This window comes from Electrona antarctica, assembly GCF_951216825.1.
Source record: "Electrona antarctica genome assembly, chromosome: 3".
In the NCBI taxonomy this organism is placed as follows: domain Eukaryota; kingdom Metazoa; phylum Chordata; class Actinopteri; order Myctophiformes; family Myctophidae; genus Electrona; species Electrona antarctica.
Window position 1 is genome coordinate 47312965 of NC_136808.1, and position 25600 is coordinate 47338564.

Sequence of the window (25600 nt, forward strand, 5' to 3'; positions counted from 1 at the left end):
CTCCACTAGTCCCTCCCTAACATTATAGTCTTTTTTTGTTGTTGAGGAACACTTGAGGAAGAAAGGCCACTTGGAACGTTGTTCGAACAAACCCCACAGCCAATCACGTTGGCCGGGCCGCAGTCTGGCCAGCCAATCACAGTGAGACTAACCGTGGGGGGCGTGGCCGCCAATGTTTCCATTTCTTCGTGTGTGAGCCAAACGTTGTCCGTGTACTGATCACGTGACCCACACACACAACCAATCACAAGAGAGAGAGAAGCGTGCATAGAGAGAGAGAGGATGGCGGGATAAAGAAACAAGAGTTTTAATAAATATAAGCGGTTGATTATTGAATTGGTTGTTAATTGGGGTTAATCAGCTTGTTACTGTGATCGCTACAGAACAGGAGTTAAGTGTTGGGTATAGAGTGACAACTGTGGCGCCCAATCAGACGGCCAGGTGTGTGAGAAGGGCAGAAGGTATAGACAAATCAACATGCTTTAAAATGTAGGCATCTAGTAGACGCTCTTAATCCAGAGCGGCAAGGAAAACACGAGAAATAGTCATCTAGGATCATAAGTAAACCAAGAACCCATTTTGGGCGGGAATAATTTAGCTATTTTTGAAAAATCGTTAAAATGTGGCGCAAATCATTGAATATATATTTCAGAGCGAACATTTTTAACGAAAATATTTGCTTCTGGGGGGTCCCTGGAACTACATATTTTGATATGGGGGTCCGTGGCCCAATAGAGATAATTCTGGGGGTCCTTGACATGAAAAAGGTTGAGCACCACTGACATAGAAACATAGGTTTTTCAGAAAAATGTTTATGGATTTAGAAGCCTTTTTTTTCATCGACCTCAGTCCAAAATGGGTTAACAGTAGAATATATATAAACATAGAAATATCCATCTAGGATCATAAGTAAACCAAGAACCTATCACCAGTCTAACAGTAGACCAGGCCACGACCCATTTCTGGGACCACAAAAATAAAGGGATCCATAAAAAATGGGTCAGTTTATTTCATTTTTATCATCAAAGAAATTTCATAAAATAAGAAGTAATATTCTCTCATTACTGTATTGTACTTCTGGCTAGACGCCTCTCTTTATTTGTTTGTCAAAGTATTTGAAATACTCTGTGCAGTGACGATAAATTGAATCAAATCTAATCTAATCTAAATAGCCGATCAACAAGCTCACAACCTGACGTGTTGTGAGCTTGTAGATCTGCTAATGTTCACTAGTTTGAGTAATGTGCTCTTTTGGGTTCTGGGGCTAAAAAGGTTTGGCAACGACTGATGTGCGGTGTGTGTGTGCGCGCGTGCGTGCATGTGTGCGATAGAGCTCCGCCTACCGTTCTGGATGTGGGCGGGGCCGAGGGGCTGGTCAGAGACATGATCTCCTGGATGGCGAGCCGTAGCTTGAGGCGGTGTAGAGGGTTACTGATGCCGATCTCTCTTTGGATCTCTGTGTCCGACAGAGCCGACATGATGGCACCGCTCTTCACGTTGGCACGGCAGGCTGCCACGTACCACGCTGGCATGCCCACCCACAGCTGGGGGGGGGGGGGGGGGACGACGACAGAGAGAGAGAGAGACAAGAGAGGTGAGAGACAGTCACTCGCGCGGGCAGGGTTTTCAGCCTAGGCTCAGAGTCACAGGCACGGCGCGTGCAGTGTCTGGTAAATCCATTCTCTGCAGCTGCTAGAAATTAATTAATTAATTGCAAACCAAAAGAGCGCGGTTCATATTATGGTAGGCTCACATTTCACATCACACACATACCATACATTCATATCACACACACACACACACACACACACACCATACAGTAAGAACTCCTGTAACTTTTTTTAAAACGATACCGATATTTTTCTGATATTACTTTTTTATGCATAATATCGGACATCCCTAGTCTACGCCCCTTTGGGCTTCACCCCTAATACGGTAATGATATTAACAATAGTAATAATACCTCCAGCCACACCACCACTGTAGGACCGTCCCACTGGGCGAATGGAAGACCCTGCCTGCGAGCTTCCTCCAGAAGTTCATGCCTGAAACGCACACACATTAATGACATGCAGAGTAACTAGCGACACACACACACACACACACACACACACACACACACACACACACACACACACACACACACACACACACACACACACACACACACACACACACACACACACACACACACACACACACACACACACACACACACACACACACACACACGCACGCCCTGAGAAACAGCCAACAACAGAAACCCATCTGGAGCCCCTTCCCCCCCTTCAGCGTTGTGAAAAGGACTCCACTACCCATAATTCCAGGGGGTCAAGAGGCCAGTGGGATTTGGGTGAAAGGATTGTTTAATGCAGAGCGGAGGCATTCCTTGGTGTAGTACCCAGTAGTACCCAGGAGGGGTCAGAGCAGAGGAGAGAGTTTCACATGCACACACACAGGTGGAGTGTTCCATACAGACATCTCAGGAAGGAGTTCATCACCATGCAAAGGTTTGCAGTTCCCAGAAAGCCCTCGCTGTGAATCACTGAACCTCGTCACAACAGCGCCATCCGGTGGTGAACATTAAACCACCATGGCTTGAATAAAGCTTGCAATGACAAATTAGGTTTAAAATTAGACCACCTTGGCTTGAATAAAGCTTGGAATGACACTTAGGTTTAGCGGCCACTAGATGGGGCTGAGTGACATGTTATCAAGTCTTCTTTCTTTAGAAATCTTATCAGAACTTACAGTTGTCTGTCTGTCTGTCTACGTCTGTCTGCATGTCTGTCTGCATGTCTGTCTGTCTGAACTTACATAAATGTTGGGAACTTTCTAAAAAACACTACAATAACAGTGGAAAAACAGAGTTGTGGCTGCAGCAGCTTTGGCTGAAAGACGTTTTTTGGTCACACAACACATTCCTGTTAGTTAAGCTGCTCTGTGGAACGCAAGGGAGGGGGGGGGGGAAGAGAGAGAGAGAGAGCACAGCATGGATAGAGCCATCAGGCAACACGCAGGGACCACCGTTTGAGGGGGGTTTGAGGGGTCCTAGGAGTTAATGGGTGAGTGAGTGAGGGAGGGAGAGAGAGAGAGATGAGGCAAAGCAGAAGCAATGTGGACTACAACTTACCCTGTCTTTGGACTACAAACACGGTGGGGGTGAGGGGTGGGTGGGGGTGAGGAGGGGGGAGGGGGGTGAGGAGGGGGGGTGTTGGCAAAACAATAACACAAATTATAAGGATGAATTAATGCTAATTAAAGAGGCATCTAAAAGCATGTGTCGATTATGTGTCTGTTGAAGGAAAACACTGGAGGGGGGAGGGGGGATGCTGCTAAAGCCAGAGTTGTACCTGCGTCGCATCACGCACCGAAAATCACAGATCTACAAGCTCACGACAATTACAGTTTAGTGCATTTAGCAGACAGGCTGTAAGTCACCACAGCAAGGTAAACACATCCATAGAATGCTTGAGATTTCTCTCCGTCTTAGGTTGTGACCAGGCTGTCGACAACATTGTGAGCTTGCAGATCGGTTATTTTCCGTGTGCGATAGCGGCGTGCTACGATGTATAAATGACTCTAAGTGACGGCTGAGCTGCGTGAGGCGGTGGTGGGGGTGGATCTGAGAGGTTAAATGTCATCAAATGGTGGTCCGTGGCTCAAATGCAGAATAAATAATGGTCCTTGATATGAAAAGGGTTGAAAACCATTGGTTTATATCACATCTGCATCTTCCAACCTGAACAGTGACATGCCCAGTCGACCACCTTTGGTTCCAGTTCCGAACTTTTAGGGATCTGAACCGATTTGTTTGGTTCAAAATTAGGCGGGAAAAAAGGGAACCGTTTCAACCCCGGTGCAAAAGGGGCGTGCCCGGTGGCAGAGCAACAACCAACCACTAGGCATGTAACGATATATCGTATATCGATATATATATATCGATATTAATCTTGACGATTATCGTCGTGAATCCCAACGATATATTTTTAGGGGGGCTAGTAAACGATGTGTGATATGAAATGTGAGCTTTAATCGTATTCCATCATATTCAAGTGCTTTTGGAGAGAAATGAGACAGACTCCATGCAGTCACTTTCAGTAGTAGAGCACTGCAGAGGGGAGCTGTGTGTGCCCAGGTGATGGTCGTTGATGCTCATTAATACATCAAGGAAGGCAATTATGTTCCTGCATTGTCAAATAGGTCTACATCTATCCAAAGAAAGCTTTTTTTTACATGTTAACTCGAGCTAGGTTTTAAACAAGAAGGCATGAGATAAATCATAAAAAAAAGGTTTTCGGTAATTTGTCTGGAAAATAATTGTTTAAAATATCGTGAAAAATCGTATCGTGAGTTGAGTATCGTTACATGCCTACCAACCACACAGCCTCGAGGCCTGGGCGGGGCCACAGCCCTACCAACAACCAACCACAGGCACGGGGGCGGGGCCACGGACCGACCACCAACCAACCACGCAGGCACGGGGGCGGGGCCACAGCCCAAGCAACAACCAACCACGCAGGCACGGGGGTGGGGCCAACAACCAACCACAGGCACGGGGCGGGGCCACAGCCCGAGCACCAACCAACCACACAGGCACAGGGGCGGGGTCACAGCCCGAGCAACAACCAACCACGCAGGCACGGGGGCGGGGCCACAGCCCGAGCAACAACCAATAATGCAGGCTCGAGTCGAGAGCCCACACTGTTTCTTCAGGAACACTATTTTCTAGTTATTATTATATTAGTCTTTCATGTTATAAAACACAGTAATCCAACAACCACACACTAGGCCGTTATCAACCCATGAAGACGGATTTTACACTCAGCCACGGCCCGTGCCACGCATCGACTGATCTACAAGCTCACGGTGTGTCTCGCTGAGGCGCGTTGTGAGCTTGTAGAGCTGTTTTTCGGAACGCGGGGCTAAGTGCATAAAAGCCCTTAAACATGTGTGCTGCGGTTCGCTGCACACTGAACTGTGGTTGAGGGGGGGTGACTTACTTCTTCTGCAGCTTTCGGTTCTTGTCGGCGGGACCCCCCAGTGTTCCCCCCAGGGTGCCCCCACCCATGCTCAGGCCGTCCTTGGGAGAGCCCTCTGCCTCTGGGGTGCCCGCTGCACAGAGAGAGAGAGAGAGAGAGAGAGAGAGAGAGAGAGAGGTTAGTTCCATTTGTACACTACAGACCTGTAAGGGTCCATTTGGTTCCATGTGTACTGTACACTCTCAGATAGCATAGCCATTATTCGGTAATACATGTGAACACATGTGGAGGAATAAATGTTGACAAAATGTGTACAATAGGCCTAAATATGAGTCAACAAAATAATGCATTGACATACTGATATTGACATGTCTAAAAAAGGTTAGCCCTGGATGATGAATAAAAGACAGTAGGCTAATGTATACATGTCTGATGTGAGCGTTTGCTAACCATTAATGTTGTAGCCTTACTAGCCTACATTCTGAGTTAAATGAACACTTGCTTTTGGCCATGTAGATTGATTCTACCAATTTGGTGGTCGTTGAAATTAAAATGGCTGAGAATCACTGTGTTAAACTGGTAGAATATAGTTAACGCACAGAAAATACAATAACAGCCTACATGACCATGAAAACAGGGCTTGGTTTAGAAAAGTTATATATTGAATAACATATAAATGCAGGTTTACAAGGCTAGACTGGCCTTGTAGAGAGTGGACAAGAGAGCTTAATTGCGGGACCCTGGAGATAGTTACAGACAGACACAAGTTTTGTAGGTGTCGGGAAACATTTGTTTGGGACTGACCTTGGCTGGACGGGTCCTTGTCCTTGCCGGGCGGGCTGGGTCGTCCCTTCTCCTTCTTCCCAAACAAACGTCCGATGGACGATTTGATGCTCTTCTTTTTGGCTGCTTTGTTCAGAGAGTCCTGAGAGCTGTTACTGCTGCTGGGGTTACTGTCCACCCTGTCACACACGCACACACACACAAAGTACATATTGAAGCTAAAAGTAATGGCAGAAAAGTGAAGACGGAAAAGTGAGGACGCAAATTGTGATTGGCCAGAATGAGATAATGTATGATGATAAGAGCGCCTCTCACTTCACACGGGTGTGATTTTTTAATAAATATTTGAAGTTTTCCATTTTTAAGGCTGTTTTAGGTGTGAATGGGTTCTTACCCGCGGATGTCCTCGCATTGGTTTCTAAAGCAATAAGCAACAAGAGGTCTCAGGTTACCATGTGTTTTATAATGGCTGAGAGGCATATGTAGACCCGACGCGTAGTGGACCCTCTCAGCCATTATAAAATCCACGGTAAGCTGGGACCTCGCGTGGCTTATTGCTTTTCTAAAACGGTTACAAACATAGCAATATTAACCTCATAAAACTATTAAATTCACAAAAGTAGCTATGCTTTGCGCCCACCAGAGCAAGCCACACTTCCTTGTTTTGCTCAGCAAGTAGGCTATGTGACGGGAGAATAGTGCTCGATGTCTTTACGGGGCCGCCTGGAGCCACACATCCACACATTCACAGTCAATCAAGTGACACCAGTGGTACTGGTACCAGTGGTTGGGAACCTCTGTTTTAGGTTTAGGGGTAAATTCTTACGCCAGGATGTCCTCCTGACTGGCGGTGTGCTAGGGTTAGGGTTAGGTGAAAATGGGTTCTTACCCACGGATGTCCTCGTGACTGGCGGTGTGCGCGCCCCCCCTGCTGAGACGCATGGAGCGCGGCGTGGTGGGGGGTGACGTCTCACAGCGGATGGTGGCCTTGTCGTCAGACTGGGCAGACTGTAGACAGACAGACAGACAGGACACATGTTTAGTGGACAGACAGACTGGAGGGACAGGCAGACAGGCAGAGTGGACATGAGGATGAAGAGGAGGAGTTGCGTGTCTTCCAGAAGCATTGTCCTAGCATTGTCCTTATCGGTCATAGCGTGGCATCTCTCCTTCTCCTTGTGGTCCAACAGATGCACAAAGACAGAAGAAGACAGAAGTGTCTTCTGAAAAGGTGCTGCTGAGCAGATGTATTTTGTGTTCCCATAATGCTTTGCTGCACTGCCCCTCCTTGTGGAGAGAGAGGGGAGCGATGCGTGGAGGTGTGACTTTGTAGTCCATGATGGAAGTGAGACCACATTTTCAGGACAAATTCTGGTCGTGAACATGGCGTCATGACCAAAATATCTAGAAACACTATTTTTGCAGGGGAAGTTTTCAGAATAAATTCGCTAGAGTGCCAGATGAGGCAGATTTTACTCTGAAAAGCTCCGCCTTTCATTTCCCCCCAAAACCGAGAGGTAAAATCTTCCATTATCTTCCATTACACTAATAAGTGCAACCGAATTTAGCCCAAGGAGTGTTTTTCGTGCAAAACTATTTAAACTAATGCTTGGAATGGATTCAGGATCATGAAAACCCCCTAGTTTGACACGTCACATCTCATGCTACTAAAAGTATAATACAATTTAGAACAACATATATTGGTTGTTGATGTACCCCAACATTCAGCAGCTGTCAAAGATTCCCCTAGGGTGCTTGAATAGAAACCAATGTGTGATATGTTAGTAGACACCTTTACAAACACAATGGTGAAGAAAATTCTTGGTAAGAAATGTATTCCCAGATTTTATTAATATCACCTGACTACTACTAACTGTTTTATATCATTAAAAATTACCTAAAGATGTGTCCACAGTACGTCCTTAGCACCCCATGGTTTTATTTGAGAGGACGTGTGGACACGTCTTTAGCATCATAAGTGTAAAGTACAAGGGAAATCATTCTGTACAATATAGTAACGTTCTTGTGTTGTTCAGAGCAACCTACACGTGACTGTAAAATGTCACATCAGATCTAAGGAACAGGTTAGATCTAACCAGATCTAACTAGATCTAACCAGATCGGTTGAAATGGAGAGGGTGGATGGGAGTGATGGGGGGGTTGAAATGGAGAGGGTGGATGGGAGTGATGGGGGGGTAGGGGGTGCAGGCAGATGACGTGCAGATCTGTAGATTACAGACAGACTAAAAAGCAGATCTCTAGATTACAGCCACCGACTAAAAAGCAGATCTCTAGATTACCTTCCTGCGGTGCTTCCGCAGGTCGCTAGGCTGAAGGCATGGCAGGGGGGAGAGAGAGAGAGAGAGAGAGAGAGAGAGAGAGAGAGAGAGAGAGAGAGAGAGAAAGAGGAGAAAATACATTAGTAATACACGCACAGCTGCCCCCTGGTGCAACGGAAGACCCCCACCACAAACCATGCATGCACACACACACACTTGTAAAATGTTCATTTATGTCCGCATAATAATCAGAAGGACATAAACAGTGCCAGTGCAGTCAGACAACAGGAGGACAGCCAGTTACAAAGTGCATAGAGGGAAGAACATTGTTCCATACAGTATAGTTGTACATACTGGTCAGACACAAGTCATGGATAGAGGAAACAACGCAGTCTCCTATAATGGCCACACACACACACGCACACGCAGTGTGCAAGTTCAGTCTTGAAAGCAGAAACCGAAATTCAGAGTTAGAATCGCTGCGTTGTGTAAGAGTAACTATACGACAGGCCGTTTCGAGGAAGCAATCGGATTGGTTGAAACAGCCTTCTAGCCGGAACACCTAATTAAAACAAATAATTCAGCCGTGTTGTTCTCACAGAGCGCCGCAGACTCGGTGGCTAGACTAGCTAGTTTATTGGGATATTTGTGGTCGTAGTGGCTTCATCTGTCATTAAAAATTATGATTTCTTTGGCGACTATCTTAGTTTTAAGGGTAACTTGTATAATCACAATACTCGAGGGTGTGTTACACTGTCATGAATGGCACTTCTGCACTGCTTACAGAACTCTCCTTCGGCTCGTTCTTGCAGCCACAGCCTCTCGTGTAATATTGCTTAATTTAATCACACCCTGAAAGAGATGGACAGAAGCAAGGAAGAGACACGCCAAACCAGGGTGGGTTAGGGGAGGGGTGGCGAGGGGAAAGGGAGGTACCTGAATAAAGTAGGGTGCATAGCTACAGGCGGGCGGGGGGCAGAAGGCACCCATAGCCACCCCACCACCACCACAGGGCAGGTATTTGACAGTCTGCTGGTGGGAGCCACCCCCACCACCGGGGGCAGCGTAGGGCAGGTATGTGACAGTCTGCTGGGAGATGATGTAGGGGTCGTAGCAATAGTGCTAGAGGACATGGGGTCAACATGAATGTTACTACACACACACTCACAGTGGTTAGGGTCAGGGTTATGACAGTTACACACACTCACACACACAAGGTCAGGTTTCTGGTTTAAGGACTTCAGTGTTCTGTACCTTACAATTGTATAAAGTCCAGAACAAAGAATGTTTGCTTTCGCCATCTTTGTTTAAGAAGAGTCTGGGCAATTATGTTTTAGTTTCTTTCATGGCCGTGTTCATTTTTGTTGGCTAGGGCTAAAATACTATGGTCAGCGTCAGTTGCATACACTCGCTAAGCAAACGAGTACGACAAACATGTAAACACAAAACCTAAATAAATAAAAGTCACACCATAATTTGAAGTGAGCGGTGCCTTGGAGAAAAGCACAGTTGTTGACTTAAGCACGAGGGGTGTAATGACCCCTCCCTCCTTCCTCAGCTGCAGGGGTCAAAAGGTGGTGCTCAGACAGACAAACACTCCCGTCACTCTTGGGAGTGCTTGGCACTGCTCTAAAACAACTTGACACAAGCAGCACGGCTGTATGGATTCATAGAATTCATCTGGCAGTCAATCAGTGAATTGTAGCAAGCAGCACGGCTGTATGGATTATGTTACGTTTCTCCACTCAGTTAAAAGTTTTGTTTTAATTTTTCTTTAATTTGTTACCTGTATATCCTAAGAAATACTAGCACTCCTCAGTTTGATTACATTCAAACTGAGGGGTTGTGGGTGACCAATCAGTTCCAGACTAATATCTACACAGTGATATTAATCCAGGCTAATATCACGAACCACAACCGGATGTTACTTATGTTACTTTCAATGTGCGTGGTGTCGGGCCGGATATTCTTCTATTGCTCGGAGATCACAAAGGTTTACCGCGACCATTTCTACGTTGGCTGTGGACCGGGGCGGCGGTAGCTCAGGGGTAGAGTGGCCACTAGGGGGCGGCGGTAGCTCATGGGTAGAGTGGCCACTAGGGGGCGGCGGTGGCTCAGGGGTAGAGTGGCCGGAGGTTGCCAGTTTGAACCTGGGCCCCCCCAGAGTTAGTGTCGAAGTGTCCTTGAGCAAGACACTGAACCCTTAATTGCTCCTGATGTGCTGGTTGGTGCCTTGCATGGTTTCCGCCGACATCTGTGTATATGAATGTGTGTGAATGGGTGAATGTAATGCACAATCTATGTAAAGCGCCTTGGATAAAGGCACTATATAAATGCACCATTTACCGTCGAATACAGCTTGTTTTGACCATAAATGCCATCTGGGACAAGGAATTGGAGATAAGGTGATCGAAAGAAACAGACACAGTGGGTGCGGATCAAGATGGACGCTATTTTCTAATGTAAGTAGCATTGCTACTCGATCGATCATAACCACTATACAAGACCGATTGCCGTAGATCTATGCCAATGGCGGCAAATGTGTTAACCAAATCCAAGCCATCCACGAGATATCTCGGGGGAAGGCTATTAGAACCATCTGGGCCATCCACGAGAAAAATACGGCCGGCCTGGCCAATCAGCAGCAGCTAGAGGCGGAATAGCTGCTGCTGATTGGCCAGGCCATTTTGTGGCCGGGCATCAAGTCTGCCTGAGAGTTCCCAGATGGGAGCAGGAGGGGGGAACCCAGTGTACTCTCTGCTGCCCCATCTGGCGGAGTCAGGTTATCACGATCCCACCTATGGAAACAACATGGAATGTGTTTAGAAGAAAAGGGGGCGTGTTGTTACCAGGGTCATGACCCCCATGCGGTCCAGCTCCCGGTTGGGGCTACGGGGGATGCGTCGGGGGGTGGAGCCCCCGGAGCCCGGGGGGGAGGGGGGGATGGACGAGAGCGAGCGGAAGCGCTGTCCTCCCAAGCCGTCCATCTGTCCTCCCAGGCCGTCCATCTGTCCTCCCAGGCCGTCCATCTGTCCTCCCAGGCTGTCCCCGCTCACCACCCGACCCTCGATCTCCTCTGCTCGTAGAGCTGTGCTCTCCTTTTCCTCCTGGATCATCCTGAGAGAGAGAGAGAGAGAGAGAGAGAGAGATGGTTATTAGTGTTGGAGTTCGGAAGGGCTCGTTGACATCACCCTACGTAGCACCTGTTTGAAATGTGGCATAATGCGGAGGCAGCAGGACGTTGCGTTATTAAAACCGAGCGCTCCAACGACGGTGGAGTGCTCCTCTGAGGACGACCTAGACAGCCCACATTGTTTCTTTAGGAACAATGTTTTCCAGTTATTCTAACGATCGTGTACCTGTCCAGCTGCTCTTATTATTATTCTGATGAATCATAGTGATTATTCTAATGAATCATATTGATCATTATAATGACTCAGTGATTATTCTAATGAATCATAGTGATTATTCTAATGAATCATAGTGATCATTGTAATGACTGATCATTGTAATGACTGATTATTCTAAGGATGGTGTACCTGATCTCGTTGTTGATGGCGTCTAGCTGCTCCTGCAGCATCAGGGCCAGGGTCTGGGCGTCGGCCTGTCCTCCGGGGGACAGCATGTCCACGGAGCTGAACATGTCATCATCCTGGTCGTCCATGTCCCGCATGTCCTCCTCCATGTCCTCCATGTCGTCCAGGTCCATGTCGCTCTCGAAGGCCTGCGCCACGTTGGCCAGCACGTTAGCCTGCTGCACGCGCTCCCACTCCTGTTCGTTCAGCGTCTGCACCTGCAGGGGAACGAGCCACAAGCAAGGGTTAATGAGAAGGGGGAGGAGCCACAACCAATGGTTAATGAGCAGGGGGAGGAGCCAAATGAACAGGGGAGGGGCTTAATGAGCAGGGGAGGAGCCACTTCATTCGGCAGTCAATGTGTAAATGTATCGGGGAGGAGCCACCACCACCACCACCACCACCAGACACCGCAACGTAAATGTTAACTCAATGACGAGTTAAACGAGATTTTTCCCAATGGCCCAGGGTCGCGAGACTTGGCCAAAGTAGTATTATTGGGGTACCCAACCCAAAGGTTGAGAAACCAAGTCATGACTGATAAAAATTTGCTGTCAAAATCAACACTAGAGTGACCAGGAAGTGGAAGTGGCAACAGGAAGTGATGTCACTACAAAAAAACAAATGTTCCTCAGCAGGTAAACTTACATGTCTCTGATGTCCACAACGGAAGCAAGACAGAGAAAAACACAAGACAGACAGACAGACAGGAAGGAAAGCATCAGAAAGTAGCCCAGCGTTAAGAAGAGTAGTGGTTCTCAAAGTGATTTTTTTCTTTTATTTCTTCGTGAAATTGCTGAAAATCATTGAATTTGTTTTGAATTCTTGAAAATGGTGGCTTTTTATACATATCTTTCTTTAAATAGCAATAAAGTTACCCATAAAATGTGTCCACGCCCGGTATTTGAGAACCACTGCTTTAGAGCGTGATTGGAGGAGGAGACGTGTTATCCAATCAGAGCTCGACACATAAACGGAGACATTATTAATAATCATGTTGTAGATTTCACAATTTCATGGGCCGTTAGTTAAATTAAGTAAGCGTACCTTGGAGGACTCGTTAGTTAAATTAAGTAAGCGTACCTTGGAAGACTCGTTAATTAAAATAAGTAAGCATATCTTGGAGGACTCGTTTATTTTCTCTTAAAAGTTTATCCCACGATTTTGTAACCCATTTTTTCACCCAGTGTCAATTATCTAATGTAATCCTGGGCTCTACACTCCCTCTGCCAACCTGGGGAGAGCAACGGACTGAGCTCATGCTTCCTTCAATGCATGAGGAGTCCAAGACACCTCTTTTCACCTGCCAGGGGGGGAGAATCCCTGGTTGGACGTAGCGCATGGAAGGAACACGTTATACCAACCGGTTAAGGACTTGCTATGTTAAAATAAGTAAGCGTACCTTGGAGGACTCGTTAAGTTAAAATAAGTAAGCGTACCTTGGAGGACTCGTTAAGTTAAAATAAGTAAGCGTACCTTGGAGGACTCGTTAAGTTAAAATAAGTAAGCGTACCTTGGAAGACTTGTTAAGTTAAAATAATTAAGCATACCTTGGAGGGCTCGTCGCGCAGCGCCAGGCTCCGCCCCTTTTGGGGTCTCCGGAGCACCAAAGCCCCTCCCCCTCCTCCGTAGTGGTCTGAGTTGCTGTCCATCATGGAGGAGGCGGAGACTGGGTACCTGAAGTCTGGGGTGCTGCCCAGGTGGGACCGCCTGCACAAACACACAAGAGAAACATGTTTTTATTTTATCGATTTAAATCGTGACCATATATTATGAAATACCGTTACATGCCTAGTGTACATCTTACCCATGTGTTAATCTTAGAGTTAGGGTATAAATGTTACCCATAGAGGTGTTAATCTTAGGGTTAGGGTATAAATGTTAATCTTAGGGTTAGGGTATAAATGTTACCCATAGGGGTTCCCAACCCTTATATTTTCACGGACCGGCTGACAGTTCACAAAATGTTTGCGGACCGGCAGGGGTACATGTCCCAATGGCACCGGTGCCGGTCAACGTACCGGTGGTTGGGAACCTACTGCAGTAGAGTGTTACTCCTAGTGCTGTCCTGGTCGTTCTCAGACCTCATAGGAGGTGTTAATGTTACCATATAGAGGTATAAATGTTACCATAGAGGTATAAATGTTACCATGGTTAAGGTGTAATTCTTACCCATGTAGCAGAGAGTTGCTCCTGCTCCTCCCCTGGTCGTTCTCTGACCTCATGGTCTCAATCTGGATCAGAAGTTGTTCCTGGAGGATTAGAAATGTTGGAAAAACAACTTAATGTCATGTGAGGTGATGAGCACACACACACACACACACACACACACACACACACACACACACACACACACACACACACACACACACACACACACACACACACACACACACACACACACACACACACACACACACACACACACACACACACACACACACACACACACACACACACACACACACACACACACACCAAATCAAATGATCGTCTCACAAATTAAGACATCTCTGTGAATTCAATGCTTCAAAGGGTTTGTGATAAATGGATTCAAGGCTTCACCTTCTCATGGTGAGCCTCTTCTATCAGCTTCTTGGTGTGGTCCAGGTCTCTGATGAGGACGTTCTGAGGGACCACACAAAATAAACACAATAAAGACTTTAACTTCTGAGTGGCTACACAAACAAACACGTCACACTTTAACTTCTGAGTGACTGATTGAAGTTTTAATACAAATAGTTCCAATGGTATCTAAATGTAAGGTTGTAAGTACAGTATATGCTTAACAGTGTCGCGAGGTTGAGGGGGTACTTGGAAAAAAGAATCCCTGGTCTGGTCCTGGTCCAAAACAGTTTGGAAACCCTTGCTCTGGAGCAGACATCCTCTCCTTTAGGTGGCACTGTGACTCACCTTGTCCTCCAGAGCAGACATCCTCTCCTTTAGGTGGAGCTGTAGTCTCTCGTTGGACTCTGACAGCAGTTTGTCCACCGTCTCCGACAGGCGACGATTGTGCTCCTCGTTCATCTTCTCCCGCTGGCGCGCCTGTGACACAGAGGAAGGTGTGAGACACTAGATTCAACAATACAACAGAGTTTAAAGCTGCTATAAAAACAAATCTGGGCTTCCAGATTCAGCTTAGCAGCTAACATTAGCCACAACAATAAAGATCATCAGATCCGGACCTTGGAAGGATGATCATCGCCACAGACAGCGCTCGTACTTTTCAGAGAAAAGAGCCGAAGAAAATCGTAAGTTGAATGGGACTCTATGGGATGCACGTGCACGTTTCCTGCAGGCTTGGGGTATGCAAGGTGTTGCCTAGCAACCGGGCCAGTGTTCCGTTTCATATTGATAAAGTACATTAATTGACGGAGAATCCCGACAAAGGCAGACAATGGTTGGATTTTAAATGACGGAACACTCCATAAAAAGGCATCAAATGTGTTAAAAAAGGGTTACAAGACATCTAGTACTGTGACAATGGCCCCAAAAATGACACATACCCTGATGACTAAGACTTCTAGTACTGTGACAATGGCCCCCAAAATGACACATACCCTGATGACTAAGACTTCTAGTACTGTGACAATGGCCCCCAAAATGACACATACCCTGATGACTAAGACTTCTAGTACTGTGACAATGGCCCCCAAAATGACACACACCCTGATGACTAAGACTTCTAGTACTGTGACAATGGCCCCAAAAATGACACATACCCTGACGACTAAGACTTCTAGTACTGTGACAATGGCCCCCAAAATGACACACACCCTGATGACTAAGACTTCTAGTACTGTGACAATGGCCCCAAAAATGACACATACCCTGATGACTAAGACTTCTAGTACTGTGACAATGGCCCCAAAAATGACACATACCCTGACGACTTCCTGGTTCTTCTCGTCCAGCTGGGCCTCCATCTGCCGTAGTCTCTCCTCCACGTTGCCATGGCGCTCTTCTGCCTGCAAGGTCACAGGACGAGAGGACAAGGTCACATGATGAGAGGACAAGGTCACATGACGAGGGGACAAGGACACATGACAAGGACACATGAGAGGACAAGGTCGCATGACGAGGGGACAAGGTCACATGACGAGGTCACATGACGAGGGGACAAGGTCACATGACAAGGTTAAATGATGAGAGGACAAGGTCACATGACGAGGGGACAAGGAGTCTGTTTCTAGCGAAAATGTAACAAATTCAGCAGCAGTAACATTAGCGTTTTCTCTCAGTCAGTTGATTATTCATGTATCCATATGAGTGAAACGGCCACGATGATTTGTTTATTTTTCAAACAGTTCTTATATGAGGCGATCTAAGAGAAAAACCCTATGGGGATTACAATGCAAATAAAAAAAGTACATGTTCCCGTGGACTTATAGCGCCCTCTATCAATATCGACTCAGACTCGGTGCTCCCCATATAGGGAGTACTGTCCAAAATCAACACTATTATAGTCCACTAAGTCTGGATCCCCATATGGGGAGTAGGGAACGACCCTATCAATTCGGACGCAGCCTCAGTCAACACTACATCAGAGAGAATTCTGGCATAGCACTTTTATTTTTATCCAACAGGTTTCTTCTTTAGCCCATTTAGACCTGAGGGCCTTCTAAAACATTCCAATTCTTAGAAAATAAATAACCTATTTTCCCGTAATCTCTCCAAATGGAATCACATCAATACAGCATTAAATTGTGGACCAAATCTTACCCGACAACAACAACATGGGTCTAAAAGGCTAGGGGCCATATCTTGTGTGCCACCTTACCCCTTATCCCTAAGCTTGCCATATTTTACTATTTTTTAAAAACATTTTGAAATAGTTCAACTAGCTGGTCTACATCGACACGTGAGCTTGTAGATTGGTTATTTTAAAATGTTATTTGTTTCTTTCTACTTTCTACTTCTGAAAGCTTCATGGGCAAAGATAATCAACTTCAACATCTCAAAATGACCTCTCAGACATGGTAGTGTTAAAAGAAACAGAAAAGCCACTGGTTTAGAAGAAACAGAAGAGAGAAAAGCCACTGGTTTAGAAGAAACAGAGAGAAAAGCTACTGGTTTAGAAGAAACAGAGACAAGTCACTGAGAGAAAAGCCACTGGTTTAGAAGAAACAGAAGAGAGAAAAGCCACTGGTTTAGAAGAAACAGAAGAGAGAAAAGCCACTGGTTTAGAAGAAACAGAAGAGAGAAAAGCCACTGGTTTAGAAGAAACAGAGAAAAGTCACTGGTTTAGAAGAAACAGATGAGAGAAAAGCCACTGGTTTAGAAGAAACAGAGAAAAGCCACTGGTTTAGAAGAAACAGAGAAAAGCCACTGGTTTAGAAGAAACAGAGAAAGCCACTGGTTTAGAAGAAACAGAGATGAGAGAAAAGCCACTGGTTTAGAAGAAACAGAGATGAGAGAAAAGCCACTGGTTTAGAAGAAACAGAGATGAGAGAAAAGCCACTGGTTTAGAAGAAACAGAAGAGAGAAAAGCCACTGGTTTAGAAGAAACAGAAGAGAGAAAAGCCACTGGTTTAGAAGTAACAGAGATGAGAGAAAAGCCACTGGTTTAGAAGAAACAGAGATGAGAGAAAGGCCACTGGTTTAGAAGAAACAGAGATGAGAGAAAAGCCACTGGTTTAGAAGAAACAGAAGAGAGAAAAGCCACTGGTTTAGAAGAAACAGAAGAGAGAAAAGCCACTGGTTTAGAAGAAACAGAAGAGAGAAAAGCCACTGGTTTAGAAGAAACAGAGAAAAGTCACTGGTTTAGAAGAAACAGAGATGAGAGAAAAGCCACTGGTTTAGAAGAAACAGATGAGAGAAAAGCCACTGGTTTAGAAGAAACCGAAAAAAGCCACTGGTTTAGAAGAAACAGAGATGAGAGAAAAGCCACTGGTTTAGAAGAAACAGAGATGAGAGAAAAGCCACTGGTTTAGAAGAAAGAGAAAAGCCACTGGTTTAGAAGAAACAGAGATGAGAGAAAAGCCACTGGTTTAGAAGAAACAGAGAAGAGAGAAAAGCCACTGGTTTAGAAGAAACAGAGAAAAGCCACTGGTTTAGAAGAAACAGAGAAAAGCCACTGGTTTAGAAGAAACAGAGATGAGAGAAAAGCCACTGGTTTAGAAGAAACAGAGATGAGAGAAAAGCCACTGGTTTAGAAGAAAGAGAAAAGCCACTGGTTTAGAAGAAACAGAGATGAGAGAAAAGCCACTGGTTTAGAAGAAACAGAGAAGAGGGAAAAGCCACTGGTTTAGAAGAAACAGAGAAGAGAGAAAAGCCACTGGTTTAGAAGAAACAGAGAAAAGCCACTGGTTTAGAAGAAACAGAGAAAGCCACTGGTTTAGAAGAAACAGAGATGAGAGAAAAGCCACTGGTTTAGAAGAAACAGAGATGAGAGAAAAGCCACTGGTTTAGAAGAAACAGAGATGAGAGAAAAGCCACTGGTTTAGAAGAAACAGAAGAGAGAAAAGCCACTGGTTTAGAAGAAACAGAAGAGAGAAAAGCCACTGGTTTAGAAGTAACAGAGATGAGAGAAAAGCCACTGGTTTAGAAGAAACAGAGATGAGAGAAAAGCCACTGGTTTAGAAGAAACAGAGATGAGAGAAAAGCCACTGGTTTAGAAGAAACAGAAGAGAGAAAAGCCACTGGTTTAGAAGAAACAGAAGAGAGAAAAGCCACTGGTTTAGAAGAAACAGAAGAGAGAAAAGCCACTGGTTTAGAAGAAACAGAGAAAAGTCACTGTTTAGAAGAAACAGAGATGAGAGAAAAGCCACTGGTTTAGAAGAAACAGATGAGAGAAAAGCCACTGGTTTAGAAGAAACAGAAAAAAGCCACTGGTTTAGAAGAAACCGAAAAAAGCCACTGGTTTAGAAGAAACAGAGATGAGAGAAAAGCCACTGGTTTAGAAGAAACAGAGATGAGAGAAAAGCCACTGGTTTAGAAGAAAGAGAAAAGCCACTGGTTTAGAAGAAACAGAGATGAGAGAAAAGCCACTGGTTTAGAAGAAACAGAGAAGAGAGAAAAGCCACTGGTTTAGAAGAAACAGAGAAAGCCACTGGTTTAGAAGAAACAGAGAAAAGCCACTGGTTTAGAAGAAACAGAGATGAGAGAAAAGCCACTGGTTTAGAAGAAACAGAGAAAAGCCACTGGTTTAGAAGAAACAGAGAAAAGCCACTGGTTTAGAAGAAACAGAAGAGAGAAAAGCCACTGGTTTAGAAGAAACAGAGATGAGAGAAAAGCCACTGGTTTAGAAGAAACAGAGATGAGAGAAAAGCCACTGATTTAGAAGAAACAGAGAAAAGCCACTGGTTTAGAAGAAACAGAGAAAAGAGCCAACATGGCTGCTCATAGCAGCATGGCGATGGGCTTGGTTTCCTGTCACGTCCTGTTTCTGTTACGCCTAATTTACACCCCCCGTCCGTCCGGCCGGCCTTCGCACCACGGCCACGCCGCTCGCCACATAACGCTGTCAGTTGTGTATCTTTGAGCGCCTCTGGTGTGTAATAAAGAAGTATCTTTTAGCATACTTCGAAGTATGGCGATACATGTACCCTCATACTTCTAAGTAGGGGGATACATGTACTCTCATACTTTTAAGTAGGGGGATACATGTACTCATGTACTCTCATAATTCTAAGTAGGGGGATACGGCCATGGGAAGGAAAATTCTGATGACTGTGCAGAAATAGTTGTCTAGAAACAACGTGGAGCCAAAAATACAATCTGGTTTCACTTCCATGAATATTTCTCTGCTGTATAGTCACTCCACCCGTCTGTTACATAACCAATCTGTCCATGAAGGAATAGTTCACATAAACCAGCGGTCCGGGGACCACCAGTAGTCCTTGACGGGGTCCCAGGTGGTCCCCAGTTAAATGATAGGGAATTGATAACCAAATGGACCCTCATTAGAACTTTAAATAATTTGGGGGATGAGATGTATAAGAAAATGTAGATTGTAAATTGCACTTCTGAATACTTAAAGGACCACTTCCCCACTTTTCAACCTATATAATTGGTCCTCACTAATGTTCATGATAAAATACCATTTATTTCTATGTGTCTCATAGAAGGGCTGTGAGCAGTTCAGAAACCTGAATCATCGTTAGGCAGAATTTGTTTTAGACAAGATTTTTTTAAAACAATATTTAGGTTTTTATTATCGTGAGACCGATTCTATTATCACATTGGAACTTTTTAGGAATGGAAAACCTGCAGTTTCTATTAGCTTGGATTGCCTATCGATGATGTCGGGTGACGGGTTTCTGAACTGCCCACAGCCCTCTTATAAGAAATCGTGATCATTAGTGAGGACCAATTATACGAAGACAGGTTGAAAAGTGTTGAAGTGGTCCTTTAAGTAATTTTAAAAACATGTGCTTTTGATAACGTTTGGAATGCTGGAGTACTCTGAGTACTAACTCAAGTACAAACGTGGACAGAGCAACATTGACTTGATCTATACTTTGACTCTAAGTACTGAGAGTTGAGTACTTTTATCCATACTTTGACTCCAAGTACTGAGAGTTGAGTACTTTGATCCATACTTTGACTCTAAGTATTGAGAGTTGAGTACTTTGATCCATACTTTGACTCTAAGTATTGAGAGTTGAGTACTTTGATCCATACTTTGACTCCAAGTACTGAGAGCGGAGTACTTTTGACCAGAGCAACTGGCCTGGTTTCAGTGCTTAATGACAGAGAGACACCGAGACAGAGAGACATAGAGAGACAGAGAGAGAGAGATGGGGGGGGGGGGGGGGGGGGACAGGCTAAGAATAGCTCACTGCGGGTATTTGGAGTCAACCTAAACAATCGCTTTCCTCGCCAGCTTCCTCAGGGAGACGCGGGGGGAAATAACGCTATAGTGAGAGTGTGTGCCTGTGTGTGTGTGTCTGTGTGTGCGCGCAGACGCGCGCGCGTGCGTGTGTGTGTGTGCCTGGGTGTCCAGCAAAGTGTCGTCATCATCCTCCACTTCTACAAAGACACCAGTGTCGATTTTGTCAACTAAAACTATGACGAAAACTATCCGTCGACTACCTTTTTTCACTGACAAAATGTAATAAAAACTACAAGCTATGATGACTAAGACTAAATATATTGACAATTTTGTCAACAAATAAAAACTAGACTTCGTCATTGCCATGTGTGGCCGTCTCCAAAAATAGCAGATCTACAGTACAAGCTCACAACGTGTCGCGTAGAACTGCTATTTTCGGCACACAGCAGAGTATAAATCAGCCATTTCAACGACATCACGGCCCGCCAAAATACATTTTAATTCACTAAATTGTTTGTCACCATCCGGACATGGGTGAAACCGTGAAAGTGGTCGTTTTCACGTTGTTTTGTGTCCATTATCTCTGGAACTGAAGGTCCAATATGCTCAGTTCAAAGTTCGCTGGATGCGTGACTTTGGGGACATTAAGCATATGGTAATGACACCCTTTGGGGATTTTTGGGCTATATGAGCAGCTACTCTCTGGGCTAGCTCAGCATACACCTCAGTATATAAGGGTTACATTAACAGCATAATACCTTGGTTAAAGCAGCTACTCTCTGGGCTAGCTCAGCCTCCACCTCAGGGAGAGTCTCAGCCTTACGGATGGTCTGCTGGAGTTTCTGCTCTGCAACGTCCAACTTCTCCTGAAGCTGCCTGTTCCTGTCCTCTGTCTGAGAGAGAGAGAGACACACACACATTTACACGGCGCTGTAAAAATGTACAGTCAGACACACATACATTAGTGTGGATGGTTCAGCGAGTCACTTTGAGCGTGTGCATGTACATAAAGAGAAGTCTGGGTCACAGAGAGAAAAGAGGGAGACATAAAAGAGGTTGGGCCTCGGGGGCATTGCTGATGTTAAAAGGAAGATAGTAAAAAGGGAGACATCTCCGTCCCACTGGACACATTTCTAGAGGCAGAGTGTGGTTGGTGTGTGTGTCCGTCCTACCTGTCTGAACAGAGAGTCCTTATTGGCCACCTCGTTCTCCAGTTTGTCATTGAGGTCGTGGACAGACGTAGCTTCTCTCTGAGCGGCCAGGTAACGTTTCTCCAGCGTGGTGATTCTCTCCTCCATGTCATCCTTCTGCGCCATGGACTGAACGAACGAACGAACGAACGAACGAGCACGCACACACACACACACACACACGCACGCACGCACGCACGCACGCACGCACGCACGCACACACACACACACACACACACACACACACACACACACACACACACACACACACACACACACACACACACACACACACACACACACACACACACACACACACACACACACACACACACACACACACACACACACACACACACACACACACACACACACACACACACACACACACACACACACACACACACACACACACACACACACACACACACACACACACACACACACACACACACACACACACACACACACACACACACACACACACAGTTGTTTAAACTTTAAAAAAAAGAAAATCTATTGCGCTCCTAACATCAACGTTCTGTATAATCACCCCACGCGGGTGATAGTAAGGGAGGAGATGGGGAGGCGAAGCCTCGCCCCTGCGCTCCCCATATTTCTGACAGAAGGGCTGATTTCACCCAACACCGAAAACAGACGGGTTGGTGTCTTACCTCTCTGAGGTCTCTGCAAGCGTGTGTTCATGTCCTTAGACTTATAATTGTAATAATAATATAATAATAATATTAATAACCACCTCTCGGAGGTCTCTCTGCAGCCGTGTGTTGATGTCCTCAGACTTGCAGAGGTCTTTCCGGGCCGTGTCCAGGTCCTCCTCCAGCTCTGCGATGCGCGCCACCATGGCCGCCATGCGCTCCTTCATCTGGCCCAGGTCGTGCGTCTGGCGCTCCACCATCTCCTGCAGCTCCCCCACCTTCACCCCGGGGTGGTCCCCCCCTTCCTCCTCCTGGCTCAGGGAGCCGTCCGACGACCGCTGGAGGTTCAAACAGTACGACGACACTTGTTAGTCAAAGTCTGCTTGGTGTAAAGCAAAATCAAGACTGAAAATGTAATGATGATGTTTTTGGGCCGACCAGCTGATTTGACCCATTTAAGGTCCTTCCAGACTGGACGCGTTGTTTTGGGAAAAAAGCGGAAAAACACAGCTAAAAATCGGGAAAAAACGCTGCAGTGTGCACCTTAACACATTGACTAAACCCGGTTACCCTAGTTTTGGTTTTGTGACACTGGAGGGCGCTGTTGGCTAACCTATGGTCTTCGGCTGGATTCGGTGGCCCTCGGACCTCGTAACATGTCGATCACATGACCGGAAAAACAAACAAGTCTTCCCGTGGCTGGTGAAAAAACACCACAATGCATTCCTATTGGATGATTTAACCAGGGCTCTCTCTACACGATCGCCTGTGTTTTTCAAACTGATTGTCGCACATGGATCATGATTTAATTATTTTCCGACTCTAGGAGACGCATGCGCGCCATTTCAAGGCACCTGTGCGTAGGGTCGGAGCGACGGAAAATAGTGGAAGAATTTTCTAAGGTTAGTAGAAAAACACTCCGAAACCCGGCAGTCAACAGGGCGTGTCTCCCCCTTAACTTGCCGTTGGAAGTGGGCGTGTCTCCCCCTTACCTTGCCATTGGAAGTGGGCGTGTCTCCAGAGATGTGGTTGAGCTCTGCTCTCTTCTGATTGCTGTGTTCTCTGAGGTACGAGAGCTGAGCACACACACACACACACATGTTATTATTACATGTTCTCTGAGGTACGAGAGCTGGACACACATTTATTTATTATTACACTTTGATAACCCTAACCGACGTAATCTTGCTAATGTATGTTAATCGAATAATCTGGAAGAAGTTTCTCCATATATAACAAAAATGAAAAGATGTTTTAATTTTTTTATAATTTACTAAATTGAGTAGTCTGATTACTGTACTATACTTCGCAGTGGCTTACAAAAGTTGTGAAAATAGCCGATCTACAAATAACAATACGATGTGGCTTGTTTTTCTGTAAAGTCGCTTGAAAAATGTATTATTTGTAGTTGCTGGTTGTGTTTCTAAAGTGTATAGTAGTTGCTTAGTTGCTTGGACTTGCTTCCTAATGTTTAAACCAGTGGATCCCGCATTTCTTCACGTCAAGGAACCCCAGATTAATATGAAATTGTACACAGACATCCATCTGAAAATATTTTGTGCCAGGGACCCCCATACACGATTTGAGTTTTTGAGTGTTTAAATAATATTAAAAATATTAGTCTCAATATTTTTGAAAATAACAGATGTACAACCTCACTACGTGTCACTGTGAGCTTGTAGATCTGCAGATTTAATTTGTGCTCGTTTTCAAAGACCTGGCCAACAAATTGAACAGTGCATTGAATGGACTTGTTTTGGGAATGTGCCGTACAAATAAACATGCAGGACGACTGTATAGTGTGTGTGTGTGTGTGTGTGTGTGTGTGTGTGTGTGTGCTCGCGTGCGTGTGCGCACGTGCGTGTGCGACTCTGAGCATGTGGGAGAGCACACTCAACCCGCTGAATGCTGCTTCAAACGGCAAGTATTCTGCTCAACATCACACACCACTGCACACACTGTGCCGAGTCCTGTCTTTCAGTCAGTGTGTGTGTGTGTGTGTGTGTGTGTGTGTGTGTGTGTGTGTGTGTGTGTGTGTGTGTGCGCGCGCACACACACACACACACACACACACACACACACACACACACACACACACACACAAACGCGTGTGTGATATAAGAAGGGCCATAAGCATGGATCCGAGTTGAAATCTGGGCCACTCTCCCCACATCCTCTCCTCTGGGCCTTTTGTCAATCTTTATCCCATTCAACACTCATTCTTTCATTCTTCGTGAGCTCTCACAGCGAGTGCGCAGGGTGCACACACATGTACGATGGTGAAAACCTGATTTATACCGACCAGCACGACGCACAACTATTAGGTAGGTTATAGTGATAAGTATGAATGAAGCATTCAGAGCATGTCTACATTCACATTTTATTTATTACTCATTAGCTTATTAGGCTACAGTCATTTGAATGAATTGTGGATCCTCCCTAGGTACCCTCTCAAACAAAAACATGCAGTAATCCTGGTCTCTATACTGCCTCCCCCTGCTCACTAGCCCCGAGCTAGTGTCGAAGCAAGATGCTGAACCCCTAATTGCTCCTGATGTGCAGGTTGGTGCTTTGCATGGTTTCCTCCGCCATCAGTGTGTGAATGTAAAGCGATAAAAGTGGATAAAAGTGCTATATAAATGAACCAGTCACCATTTAACAGCACGATGGAAAAACAAGGCTCAAGTCTCTCTCGGTGTGAAAATATAGCCTGGCTAATAAGCCAGACCGAATCAACCGTTGGCAAAAAAATTGCCTGCCGGCGGATTACCACAAGACAGTGTGATTTGAGTCTGGCTTATTAGCCAAGCTAGTGAAAATAGACTACGTGCTCATTTGGGGAAATGTTTGGAAAATGTTTGCCTGTAAGGCCATGCCCAACACAGGTCTGTGTGTGCGGGCCTGTGTGTGCGTGTGTGTGTGTGTGTGTGCTTACCTCTTTGTGTGAGGAGGTGAGCTGTTCTTCTAAAGTGCTGCATCGTTCCAACGCCACGCGTAGTCGTTCTCTCACCTGAACACAACGACCTATTAATACACTGATTAACACGAATTATACAACAGGTCGTTTCGAGGAAGCAATCTGATTGGTTGAAACAGCCTTCTAGCCGTGGTTCAAACGAGCACCACTCCACACCTAATCAAAACAAAGAATTCAGCTGCTCTGTTCTCTCAGAGCGCAGCAAACTCGGTGGCTAGGCTATCTAGTTTCTTGGGACATTTGTGGTCGTAGTGACTACATCCGTCATAACAAAAAAATATGTTTTTCAGCGATTTTCTGTTTAAGGGTAAACTATTGCAATATTACACTCGAGGGGGTGGTTTAACGCGTTGGGGTGGTTTAAAGCGTTGCTTTCGGAACT

General features: G+C 45.5%; 1 protein-coding gene across 3 annotated transcripts in view; it reads right to left on the reverse strand.

Annotated features, from left to right (window-relative positions):
- ppfia1 (PTPRF interacting protein alpha 1) overlaps positions 1-25600 on the reverse strand; it is a 72672-nt gene that overhangs the window by 19243 nt on the left and 27829 nt on the right. The window contains exons 5-23 of one of the 3 annotated variants that reach the window (XM_079496815.1): positions 25177-25251; positions 23234-23317; positions 22343-22579; positions 21568-21714; positions 21154-21288; positions 15504-15587; positions 14533-14664; positions 14185-14247; positions 13792-13871; positions 13170-13329; positions 11584-11837; positions 10894-11161; positions 8066-8095; positions 6655-6773; positions 5787-5944; positions 5004-5115; positions 1964-2045; positions 1344-1544; positions 153-215 (exon numbers count right to left, since the gene is read on the reverse strand). In XM_079496815.1, the coding sequence (XP_079352941.1) occupies positions 153-215; positions 1344-1544; positions 1964-2045; positions 5004-5115; positions 5787-5944; positions 6655-6773; positions 8066-8095; positions 10894-11161; positions 11584-11837; positions 13170-13329; positions 13792-13871; positions 14185-14247; positions 14533-14664; positions 15504-15587; positions 21154-21288; positions 21568-21714; positions 22343-22579; positions 23234-23317; positions 25177-25251 (2484 nt within the window). The remainder of the gene's footprint in view (positions 1-152; positions 216-1343; positions 1545-1963; positions 2046-5003; positions 5116-5786; positions 5945-6654; positions 6774-8065; positions 8096-10893; positions 11162-11583; positions 11838-13169; positions 13330-13791; positions 13872-14184; positions 14248-14532; positions 14665-15503; positions 15588-21153; positions 21289-21567; positions 21715-22342; positions 22580-23233; positions 23318-25176; positions 25252-25600) is intronic. The other 2 variants (XM_079496816.1, XM_079496817.1) reach the window with 2 other exon arrangements.